The sequence below is a fragment of the Schistocerca americana genome, chromosome 7 (assembly GCF_021461395.2).
Source record: "Schistocerca americana isolate TAMUIC-IGC-003095 chromosome 7, iqSchAmer2.1, whole genome shotgun sequence".
Lineage (NCBI taxonomy): Eukaryota > Metazoa > Arthropoda > Insecta > Orthoptera > Acrididae > Schistocerca > Schistocerca americana.
The window spans coordinates 253,301,670-253,314,973 of record NC_060125.1 but is presented as its reverse complement, the minus strand read 5'-3'; the positions used below and the strand labels follow the sequence as shown (position 1 = coordinate 253,314,973).

The 13,304-nt window shown below is 43.7% G+C and overlaps 1 protein-coding gene across 1 annotated transcript in view; it reads left to right on the top strand.

Annotated features, from left to right (window-relative positions):
• LOC124622860 (synaptotagmin-10-like) overlaps window positions 1-12,555 on the top strand; it is a 265,748-nt gene extending 253,193 nt beyond the window's left edge. The window contains exon 4 of the mRNA XM_047148654.1: window positions 12,409-12,555. Coding sequence (XP_047004610.1) covers window positions 12,409-12,555 — 147 coding nt within the window. The remainder of the gene's footprint in view (window positions 1-12,408) is intronic.
• Window positions 12,556-13,304: the final 749 nt, after the last annotated feature.

Here is a 13,304-nt window from a genome sequence, read left to right as displayed (position 1 = left end):
CGTCAAAAACCAGAATAACCACCTTTTGCAGCGCGAGATGTGAGGGGAGAGATTGGTTGAGGTACTAGAAGGTGCCGACAGGGATGCCTACTCCTCTGCCATGGCCAACTGCGCTAGGTTCCTCGGTTGAGTATCAATGGCGCTAACAGCCCGAACATGGTGGTCCCTTAGAGTCTCTGAGTTTAAACGCGGCAGTTTGGTGACCAGGTCGTATGGTAAACTCATCCTGGTGCTCTTCGAAACACACACGTCCACTGCCAGTTTTCTGACGCGTTGTATTGTCCTGCTAGCGTATGCCATCATGCCGAGGAATAACAAACTGCATGTAGAGGTGGGCATGGCCCCCAAGGATAGATGCATTCTTGGGTAGATCCATTGTGGCTACCAGAATTACGAGAACCTCCAGGGAATACCATGAAAACATTCGACATACTACACTCCTGGAAATTGAAATAAGAACACCGTGAATTCATTGTCCCAGGAAGGGGAAACTTTATTGACACATTCCTGGGGTCAGATACATCACATGATCACACTGACAGAACCACAGGCACATAGACACAGGCAACAGAGCATGCGCAATGTCGGCACTAGTACAGTGTATATCCACCTTTCGCAGCAATGCAGGCTGCTATTCTCCCATGGAGACGATCGTAGAGATGCTGGATGTAGTCCTGTGGAACGGCTTGCCATGCCATTTCCACCTGGCGCCTCAGTTGGACCAGCGTTCGTGCTGGACGTGCAGTCCCAAACATGCTCAATAGGGGACAGATCCGGAGATCTTGCTGGCCAGGGTAGTTGACTTACACCTTCTAGAGCACGTTGGGTGGCACGGGATACATGCGGACGTGCATTGTCCTGTTGGAACAGCAAGTTCCCTTGCCGGTCTAGGAATGGTAGAACGATGGGTTCGATGACGGTTTGGATGTACCGCGCACTATTCAGTGTCCCCTCGACGATCACCAGTGGTGTACGGCCAGTGTAAGAGATCGCTCCCCACACCATGATGCTGGGTGTTGGCCCTGTGTGCCTCGGTCGTATGCAGTCCTGATTGTGGCGCTCACCTGCACGGCGCCAAACACGCATACGACCATCATTGGCACCAAGGCAGAAGCGACTCTCATCGCTGAAGACGACACGTCTCCATTCGTCCCTCCATTCACGCCTGTCGCGACACCACTGGAGGCGGGCTGCACGATGTTGGGGCGTGAGCGGAAGACGGCCTAACGGTGTGCGGGACCGTAGCCCAGCTTCATGGAGACGGTTGCGAATGGTCCTCGCCGATACCCCAGGAGCAACAGTGTCCCTAATTTTCTGGGAAGTGGCGGTGCGGTCCCCTACGGCACTGCGTAGGATCCTACGGTCTTGGCGTGCATCCGTGCGTCGCTGCGGTCCGGTCCCAGGTCGACGGGCACGTGCACCTTCCGCCGACCACTGGCGACAACATCGATGTACTGTGGAGACCTCACTCCCCACGTGTTGAGCAATTCGGCGGTACGTCCACCCGGCCTCCCGCATGCCCACTATACGCCCTCGCTCAAAGTCCGTCAACTGCACATACGGTTCACGTCCACGCTGTCGCGGCATGCTACCAGTGTTAAAGACTGCGATGGAGCTCCGTATGCCACGGCAAACTGGCTGACACTGACGGCGGCGGTGCACAAATGCTGCGCAGCTAGCGCCATTCGACGGCCAACACCGCGGTTCCTGGTGTGTCCGCTGTGCCGTGCGTGTGATCATTGCTTGTACAGCCCTCTCGCAGTGTCCGGAGCAAGTATGGTGGGTCTGACACACCGGTGTCAATGTGTTCTTTTTTCCATTTCCAGGAGTGTATAACGCTCCCTCCCAGTTGGAGGGTGTTTCCCTCCAGACGTTTCAATCCGCAGGCACGATCAGCTACCTGCGCGATGGAGCCTCCAAAAATGCCATCTGTCTCGACGATGTGGGTGTTCAATTGCGGTGTTAGCGTGCAAATTCCAGCCTTCGTTCGCTGTACGATCGTTTGGAAAACACTGTTGGTAGCCCCTTCGTTCATCCGGATGGTCAGTTTGTCAGCAGCTGCACCTCTCTTCGCTCATACACGTCTCCGCAGCGGTCGTTAAACCCTGGTGCACCACAGCTGCTTTGGCGTTGACTGTGGATAGCGGCATTTTGAAATGGACGATACATTTTAATCACTGCGGCACGTGAACAGTTCACAAATTTAACCCCTTCGGAAATGCTTCCTCGCTTGGCCCGAAAGTCAGTGATCATGTCCTTATGGATGTCTGTTAAACCGCTCCGTTTCCGCGTTACGGCGACAACTGCATTTTTTCCGCATTTCCTTGACACAAATTATGTACCCTCCACTGCTGGTGCCGCCACGTGCCGTCTGTGAGTGGTTATTGGACGTTGACGTCGAACTTTGGCGCTGGTCACATTAATCTGACTGATCCGTGCATATTCGCCTAAAATTGTATTGTAAATGCTTTCAAGAACCTGATGATGGTCAGTCGATCGAAACAGCTCATAACCGTAATCATGAGGTTTTTCATCTATTTTGTTATGTTGTTGGTAAAGTGACATAGTTATTATCTGAACGACATTTTCCGGTATCAGGAGAAAATAATGCCAGCCTCAGCAATATTCCTTATTCACTGTGACCTAGTCCTTAGGGACTCACTAGGATCCCTCGGTCTCACTTTTATGAATTTTATGCATTAGATAATACATAAGGTAACTCCTCCTCCAGAGATACAGTACACAGCCTTATACAGAGGGGGCACCAACGACAAGGCAGCGACCAGAGTGCGCACGCAACACTGACCACGTTATTCTTCCGATTTACGTTACGCAAATAGATCCCAAGTGTAAATCGATTTGCCAAATTTGGATGTAAGCATACGCATGGATCCACCCACTCAGTATCCACCGTGTGTCGTCATTATGAACACCGTGCCTCAAGACAGCATCGTACTTGCCTCCAGTCGCTGCTAAGAGGAGGTTACCTGGATATTCTATCAGTTAAATTAGTCGTTATTCACTGGATTTAGGATCACTCAAGTGTTCGTATATAGATCAGTGTAAGTGAATATCGTACTACATTGCTGTGTATCTTCTTCACACTCAAGATACGTAATGTGTTACTTCTTTTAATAAATAAATGTAAACTGTTGCCAACCTATCTTGCCATAATTTCCTGCAGTGTAGTTTACCTACACCTGTTTGACGCCAAGATGAGACTTTGTATTGTTCCTGTGTTCAAGTACGGCACCTCAGTGACGCAAAATACTTTCGGCGGGAGGGGTTCTCTTCCTGTCACATTTAAGTTTGACGCCAAGTATATTTGATGGATCTATACTAATAATATAACTGTAAAACCGTCGTTTCCGTACGCTTACGACATTTGCCAGAAACTGGTTGCAAGGTAAAGAGGGAGTGTAACAGAATATAATACGGCTACTTTTAAAAACTTTATCTATTTATCTGTCTGTCTGAGCAAGCTGTCTCGAAAACTAATAGAAAATATTCATGGGGTTTTCACATATAGCTTTGCACAACATATAGGGTTTATTTCATCAAAACACGATCATGAAAAAAAAAGATATCTTCATTTAAATTTTTACGGGTCTGCTAAGCTTTGCAGTTCGGATGTTTACCTCAGTGATACAATCATCACGGCGTAGTACACCAAAGAACCGAAAGAGGGCTTTGTAAGTTTCCTTATCTGACAGAAGTATTTTCGGAAGTTTACGTCAGTAACAGAATTAAGCACCGCAATCTTATCGCTACGAATACATACTAATATTGAATTTACTTGGCTAGGGTATGTAGGTTTACTGATATCGCTTTGTGTAATAAAAACTTAAACAAATTGCTTTCTTTTTTTTCGATAGTTTTTATTTATATTCTGTTTCTCGCCTACGAAAAACAAATTTATTTCTTTTACTCTCTGATTTGGGTGCCTACTTACTACATTTTGGTTTCGTTTTCTTTACAAATAAAAATGCCTACAAAATGGTCTAGTCTTTCTCGATACAAATAGAATATCTATAAGTCTAAGGACTGCGCAGTATCAAGAATCCAGTGAAGATCGTGGGGCGAGACTTGCTGTATTTCGAATATATCAAGTATTAGCTCGCTCTTTGGAAATTCAGTCTGAAAGCGAGGCGCAACTTAATTCTCATACAGAGCCTCATGCATCATCTCATTCCTCACCACATATTATGAACAAGTCTTCCCTCCATAAGATACTTAGTGCTACCTGTGTGAAGTGGAGGTGGGTTGCTATAGTCGAGACGGCGTAAATTGGTCCCTGACAGCTGGAAACGCAGATGCCAGCTTTCAACTGCGAAGTACCAAAGACTGCAAGCAAAATCAATAGCAGTCTATAGCGCTCCGGCAACACTGAGGACCCGCTGAGGTGTCGATATAGAGACTGTAACAAAATCGCATAATGCGATTGGTTGCAGCAGGTGCGCGAAGCAGCTTTGCCCGGCCCACTGCAGTTGTAAAGGTTTTTCTTACGGCGACTCGACTGTAGTACAAAATAAAGTAACATTTTAGATGAGGATCCAATGGCTGTAAATGTATATTCACATGTTATGCGATCTATAATAGACAATAGGCGTGAAGCACTTCTTTTTGTTACGTTTACCACGTAACGACTGCCTGCTGCTTAACATGTGCGCCACCACCTTGGAATAAGTCATACAACAGTCTGTGAAAAGTTCCACGGTAGAGTTTATGATGCAGCAAGATGTAGTGAACAGAAAGCGGAACGAAAGTGCAGAAAAGAATTTCACAACTCACGTCATCCTGAGTGGAAGAAATTCATCATCACGGATAGAAACTTACTAGCAAAATGTTCAAATGTTTGTGAAATCTTATGGGACTTAACTACTAAGGTCATCAGTCCCTAAGCTTACACACGACTTAACCTAAATTATCCTAAGGACAAAGACACACACCCATGCCCGAGGGAGGACTTGAACCTCCGCCGGGATCAGCCGCACAGTCCATGACTGCAGCGCCTTAACCCGCTCGGCTAATCCCGCGTGGGAACTTACGAGAAACTAATTTCTTGAAACGGTGAAATCACAGTGTTTTGGCGAATGTTCATCAGAGGCAAAGATATCGTTAAGAGCGCCCCAGGGAAGTGTGATATGACCGCTGTTGTTCTTTATATAGCCTACATAAATGATTTGGCGAACAGGGTTAGCAGCAGTCAGCTGTTGTTTGCTTATAATCCTGTGGCGCACGGTAAGATGTCGAAGTTGAGTGACTGTCGCAGGATGCAAGACGACTTAAAGAAAATTTCTAGTTGGCGTGATGAATGGCAGCTAGCTCTAAATGTGGAAAAATGTAAGTTAATGGGGATGAGTTGAAAGAACAAATATGTAATTTTCGGTTACAGTATTATTAGTGTCCTGCTTGACACAGTCAGGTCATTTAAATACCTGGCGTAACGTTGCAAAGCGATATGAAATGGAACGATCATATGAGAACTGTGGTAGGGAAGGTGAATGGTCGACTTTGGTTTATTGCGAGAATTTTAGGAAAGAGTGGTTCATCTGTAAAGGAGATCGCATGTAGGACGCTGGTGCAACCTATTATTGAGTATTTCTAGAGTGTTTTGGATCCGTACCAGGTCGGATTAAAGAAAGACGTTGAAGCAATTCAGAGGCGGGCTGCTTCAAGTGTTATCGATAGGTTCGAACAACACGTAGGTGTTACGGAGATGCACCGGGTCCTCAAACAGGAATCCCTGGAGGGAAGACGACATTCTTCTCGAGAAACACTACTGAGAAAATTTAAAGAACCAGAATCTGAAGCTGACTGCAGCACAATTCTACTGCCACCAGCATACATTTCGCGTAAGGACCACGAATGTAAAGTAAGAGAAATTATGACCCTTACGGAGACATATACAGAGTCGTTTTACTCTCGCTCTCTTTGCGAGTGGAACAGGACATGAAATGACTAGTAGTGGTAGAGGGTACTCTCCGCCATGCACCGTACGGTGGCTTGCAGAGTAGATCTATGTAAATGTAGATGTAGATTAGGCAGTTCCAGTTTCACTCCATGGGACATGGGCGTTTGGTGCGCCTGTTAGCTCGCTCACAGGCGAGCGCAGCTAGGTTACCCTCCAGGCAGCCCTATTCGCACACCTTCTGCACATGCGCGAACCACTGGGCCATCCCTTGCCTGCAAATGCGTCTGTAGCCAAACACTCAAGCTGGAACACTATAACCTAGATTTTCAAGAACAACATGTTTCCTCAGAACAATTCGAGGAGAATTATTTTAATAAATCATGTTTTATTTATGAAGTGTTTTAACACACGATCAAAAGTACTTCATTTTAAGCATATCAGCCCTGAATAGTGTTAGGAACGACAGACAGACACACAGAGACAGACGGACTAAGAGCCTTCACGAGAATGGTTATAACCATTTTGATGGCCCCCTGAGAAATTGAACTGTTATTGATAGTTTATACATTAAATGTCATTGAGCCTTTATTTATTTTGCTCATGAAAGACAAAATTATTGAACCATATAATTACGTATCTCTTCATTCTGACGATGTACAGGGTGTTTCAAAAATGACCGGTATATTTGAAACGGCAATAAAAACTAAACGAGCAGCGATAGAAATACACCGATTGTTGCAATATGCTTGGGACAACAGTACATTTTCAGGCGGACAAACTTTCGAAATTACAGTAGTTACAATTTTCAACAACAGATGGCGCTGCAAGTGATGTGAAAGATATAGAAGACAACGCAGTCTGTGGGTGCGCCATTCTGTACGTCGTCTTTCTGCTGTAAGCGTGTGCTGTTCACAACGTGCAAGTGTGCTGTAGACAACATGGTTTATTCCTTAGAACAGAGGATTTTTCTGGTGTTGGAATTCCATCGCCTAGAACACAGTGTTGTTGCAACAAGATGAACGGAGGTTTAATGTAACCAAAGGACCGAAAAGCGATACAATAAAGGATCTGTTTGAAAAATTTCAACGGACTGGGAACGTGACGGATGAACGTGCTGGAAAGGTAGGGCGACCGCGTATGGCAACCACAGAGGGCAACGCGCAGCTAGTGCAGCAGGTGATCCAACAGCGGCCTCGGGTTTCCGTTCGCTGTGTTGCAGCTGCGGTCCAAATGACGCCAACGTCCACGTATCGTCTCATGCACCAGAGTTTACACCTCTATCCATACAAAATTCAAACGCGGCAACCCCTCAGCGCCGCTACCATTGCTGCACGAGAGACATTTGCTAACGATATAGTGCACAGGATTGATGACGGCGATATGCATGTGGGCAGCACTTGGTTTACTGACGAAGCTTATTTTTACCTGGACGGCTTCGTCAATAAACAGAACTGGCGCATATGGGGAACCGAAAAGCCCCATGTTGCAGTTCCATCATCCCTGCATCCTCAAAAAGTACTGGTCTGGGCCGTCATTTCTTCCAAAGGAATCATTGGCCCATTTTTCAGATCCGAAACGATTACTGCATCACGCTATCTGGACATTCTTCGTGAATTTGTGGCGGTACAAACTGCCTTAGACGACACTGCGAACACCTCGTGGTTTATGCAAGATGGTGCCCGGCCACATCGCACGGCCGACGTCTTTAATTTCCTGAATGAATATTTCGATGATCGTGTGATTGCTTTGGGCTATCCGAAACATACAGGAGGCGGCGTGGATTGGCCTCCCTATTCTCCAGACATGAACCCCTGTGACTTCTTTCTGTGGGGACACTTGAAAGACCAGGTGTACCGCCAGAATCCAGAAACAATTGAACAGCTGAAGCAGTACATCTCATCTGCATGTGAAGCCATTCCGCCAGACACGTTGTCAAAGGTTTCGGGTAATTTCATTCAGAGACTACGCCATATTATTGCTTCGCATGGTGGATATGTGGAAAATATCGTACTATAGAGTTTCCCAGACCGCAGCGCCATCTGTTGTTGAAAATTGTAACTATTGTAATTTCGAAAGTTTGCCTGCCTGAAAATGTACTGTTGTCCCAAGCATATTGCAACAAACGGTATATTTCTATCGCTGTTCGTTTAGTTTTTATTGCCGTTTCAAATATACCGGTCATTTTTGAAACACCCTGTATATGATCACTAAAAGAATTCTTGTGCGTGGACCTCAACTTAGTTTCCATTGAATGTCATTGAACCTTTATTTACTTCCATAGGACAGACAACATTGTTGAACCATATGATTATGCAGTTCTTCAGTCTCATGATCTATGTGATCACTAAGAGAATGTATTGGGTGAACGTCAGCTTAGTTTCTTTCCAGAAACGATTAACTTCTTGCTCACACATGTGTTCCGACATGTAGGCATGCCGCTTAATACATGCACTGTACAAGTTTTTATACCAATTCATGTTGAATCCAATTCCATTGGCGTTATATGCGTTGCAGAACGAGTGACTCGCTGACTGATACAGTGATTTCGATCAGCGCGGGAATGAAATCTAACACGAGTGCCGTACTTGTTTCAAATCGGGGAATGCCACGCATGCACAGGTGTAAAGCATTCAGTTCAGTTCAGAGAGACCATAAAGATTGGTGGGCATTTCACTACCGTGTATGCTCGGGATTAATTATATAAAACAAAATGTTATCCATTATAATAATGTATATTCTCTGAACTAAAAACTTGACCTGAGGTTTTCGTTGCCCCCTCCCCCCCCCCCTCCCCTCTCTTTAAATGAGATTTGATGAGATTTTGCTGGACCTCTCCTTCCCATTTTGAGCTTAAGCAATTGACAGACGTCCCCTAAGGTGTAAACACTTTATACCCAAAAAAACTAAGTTCTCATTTCCGACCATCTGTTATCTCAAAGTACTCAGTTTGGAATCATTTCCCGTATCTATAAATTTGTCCCTAAAAAAATTTAGTACATGCTGAATTTTTAAATTGAAAAATTTACGCTACTAGCCTCGTTGTTTTTGTATCCGACTTCAAACACATCATCTACCTGTGGAGTACTAGAACACGTCTGTAGTAAATTGCTCATTAGCTGCCGTTAGTTTGTTTTGCAGTTTGGCAGCTAAATTTTATTGCGTCTATTTTATTTATTTATATTTCATCCATGGCGACTAGTTTCGGAGAGGAATCTCACACTCATTTTTTCATCTTCATTATGAGGCATGCTGACAAACTGATCACATATTGATATTTTTATGAAATTGTAGTTCAATTGTGAGCAATAATGTTGTCATTTCACAGCTTGACATTCGTTAAAAGAATGAATGCTTAAAAACAGAGCTTCAGCCCCAAAACTAGTCACAAAGCATGACATTATTCCCACAAACAGAAATCTCCTTCGAGGATAGTGGAGCAGGTCTTCACCCACAACCACTAAGAATTCGATCTTGCAAACCTGCCGCCGTTCGATTTTCTAAATACATACAGCATTTGAAGTTCAATGCTGGAACATAAATTTCCTAAAGCAGTACAGTGCAGTTCTCAAAAGAAAAATATCGGAAATAGCCGCATTTCAATTTAATAAGGTTTCCGAGCGCTATTAAACATGTAACATTTCCGGGCTATTAGCAGAGTTGTTGGGTGTGTAGCATCCGGGTCTTGAAAGTGCAAAATAACCAGCTCGATTCCCAGTACGTGCCAGTTTTTTACTTTTATTTACATTATTTATTTAAATTAACAAATATTGAATCAAAATTTTCTAATAAAAATAACATCTTTTATTTTAATTACTAGTCACATAAAAATAAATAATAATTTGCCGCAGATATGCTAAGGTGTTACTGAAAAATTTCATATATCAATAAAACTGTTCAAGCTTTAGAAACAGAAAAGGGATTTTTACTTTGTTTTTGGCGTTTCGCATTTCTGTATCATATTTTAATATATTGTGATTGTTCTCAATTTCATGCCATTAAAAATAAAAACATTATATTTTTATTCTACATTAACAGTCTATATTTGTTAGTTAACTTTTCATTTTGAGAATAAATATAGAAATTTTCGAAGCTAGGAATAAACTGCACATACTAAGAATCGAGGCAGCTACTCACGGTTTCAAGACTCGTATATATACACACCTTTCATTTTTATTTCTTTGGTTTCCAGTGACTCCACTGATATGCTCAAACGGTGATTTAGTTAACACAGCAAAAAAAAAAAGAAATCTTTTAATATTTAATATCACTTTTCCAATATATTTTTAGTTCTCTTTCTTTCTTTATTTATTTTTTATCTGTGTCGTACTCTTTTACGAAATTAACGCCCAGGCGCTGAGCTTCAAATCTTATAAGTATGAAAAAAATGTAAAAGGTGCAGTCCGTAAGATCAAGACCCCTCTGATTTGATGTAAACATGAAACGTATGGCAGCATAACGATACAGTTCGAGGACAAACTAACATGACCGGTTAATAGGGCGTTAGGAAATGTGCGCGGTCTCGCTCGTTCTTTGTATTGCACCTGTAAAACATTAATTCACAGGGTTTTCCGGTGTCTAGTTGACGTTTTGATGCGCGATACTAATTAGTGGCGAGGCTTTTGGATATTAATTAACAGCGCCCACTGGTTTGTCTCTGGGACGAACCTCTCGACTGGCCTTGGAGGGTCTCTCCTCCTCGTGAAGAGTTCTCCGGCAACGGCGCCCCTTGCCCGACAGTCGTGCTCAAGCTGTTGGAGCAACTCTTGAGCAGAGAGGGCCCCAGCTCGACAACGGATGCTGCAGGTCCAGTTCCACATGGAGATCAGCTGCGCATTCCACCATTCGCCAAACTGAAGGCGTTCCAGCAGCGCGCATTGTCGTGTCTCTTACAGAATTGTCATCAGTGTGTAGCAGACAGTGTTTTTAGTCACATATTATTCATATCTAATGTCAATTCTTAGCTATAGCATTGTCTTCTGTTCAGCAGTTCCATTAAATACAAAAAAAGTCCACAAATTACGGAAAGGAGAAGTAAGAACAACAACAACAAGAATTAGTAACTGCACCTATTCTAAAGATTTTATGAAAAGTTGGGGATTTTAACTAGTCATGTGTATACATGCCATTCTATTGTTCATGTAAAAAATAACCTTGATAACTACTTCATAAATCGTTCTGGAACAATATGTAGACTGAACTTACAATTAGAAGGTGAAACTTAAAATAGTATTTTATACCTAGGGATTAAACTGTACAGGGTGGCTATAACAAAACCATTCCACAGTTGTTCGCAGCCCTTGCAATGTTCGGCCTTCGTGATATTGCAAGTGCAAAGCTTGAAGATCGCACGTTGCGTCCAGGACTCTCAGTGATGTCAACAGTAACTTCTTCAACAGTTTGTTGCGCGATGGACCGTCGACCTCTCCCAAGAGCAGTTTCCAAATCGCCTGTTGATTCGAACTGCCGAATCATGTTCTTCAACCACGGTACGGTACAGGAAGAGGATCTTCACGTATTCGTTTAATGCGTCGATACTCGTGAAGATTAGCAGCACTGTTACTGTTGATTAGATAAAACAGCTTTACCAGTAAAACCTTGCTACTGGGAGATGAAGAGGCTTGCACAGGATAGTGCAGTTGTGGAGGGCTGTATCAAACCAGTCTTCGGACTGAAGACCACAACAACAGACCTTAGGTGATACATAGCTCGTGCACGCTGATTCGAGTTATTTGACGACAGTTGATCGGATATGTAGATAGGCGGTTAGTAATGTAACCGTCATTTATTCTGCACTTGATGAAAACCAAGAAAGTTGAAACGTGTTGCGCTCCAATGAAATGAAGGAAATTTGTATAAAGAGGCTAAGGCTTTTTTCCAGATTGCCTTTATTAAATGAATGTTTAACTTCAACTCGATGTTTGATCGGCCGGCCGGTGTGGTCGAGCGGTTCTAGGCACTACAGTTCGGAACCGCGCGACCTCAACGGTCGCAGGTTCGAATGCTGCCTCGGGCATGGATGTGTGTGCTGTCCTTAGGTTAGTTAGGTTTAAGTAGTTCTAAGTTCTAGGGGACTGATCACCTCAGATGTTAAGTCCCATAGTGCTCAGAGCCATTTGAACCATTGGAAGTTTCATCGTTAGTCGCATTTCTGATTGTGTAACTTCCTCGAAATATAGAGCGGGACGCTTACTGTGTTGTTAGTCAGGACGACACATATGTTACCTTGTTCCTGTTCAAGTGATACTCAGATCCCACGTGCTTCCCGTTCAATCCGTATGTCACATGCGGCCTTTTACGTTTTCACCACATTTGATACATAAGATATCCCGTTACTTTTCTGTCAAGACATTCTTTTAGTCATTAATGACAAGATAATGCATTTTCCCGAACTAGAACCTAAACCTCGCGACAGTGAACCTTCAGTTATGGGTATTGGAATCGCATTTTTGCAGAAACCCCAGTGATTGTCTAACGCACTGCCTCTTATGTTGCAGCCTGAGCTGTACAAGAAGGAGATGATGGCCCGCCAGTCTTCCACGGACAGCTCCAGCACCGAGATGGAGTACTGCGGCAAACTCCACTTCGCCCTCAGATACGACCAAGACATCGAGGGGCTCATAGTGAAGGTAAGAGGACACTAACAACATTGGAGTGACAATAAGTGCAGTAGTTAGCACATATTTCTTTACAGATGAACCCGATTTCGAGCATTGCTAAGGGATATTTTCTGGGTATTTTGGTAAGAGGGGTCAGTGGTCTTCAGTGACTCGTTATAAGGTATTTGCATTTCGTTTGATTTCTTACTCTTATTTGTCTTAGTATCTGTACGACAATAAACAAATCTGCTGTTTCACTTATTCACGGTGCTTGCTACTGACAACAATACTGCCCACTTTTCTCTACGGCCCCTAGCTTCATTCAATACTATTCGGAAGACAAAGACCTCAGACACGGGCGACCGATTCGGCTCATATTTGGCAGGCCGTGTGCATGGAAAGTAAAATAAAAGACTCTAAAAGATTTTGGCTCAAAAGCTAACAACCTCCCGTTCTTGAAAAAATAACCCCTAAAATTCATGACACACAATCGGCTCTAACTTAACAAGTTTGATAGACAACTGGAAATTCAGCATTTCTCATCATTACATATGGGGTCCGAAAACACGTTTCCCTAGTAATCTAGGAAAGAACTTGCTGCGACTGCCGCTTACATTCGCATAGGGGCTAAGGTAAAGGCAGGTGAAAGAAAGCGCCGCTGGCGTAGCTATCAAGCCATCTGGTTGCGCACCAGAGAACCTGTATTCGATCCCTGTATCCATCCGGAAGTTTTTTTCCATTTGTGCATTGAGGAATAGGAGGGTTAACAAGATAAGCAATAAGGAATAATAACA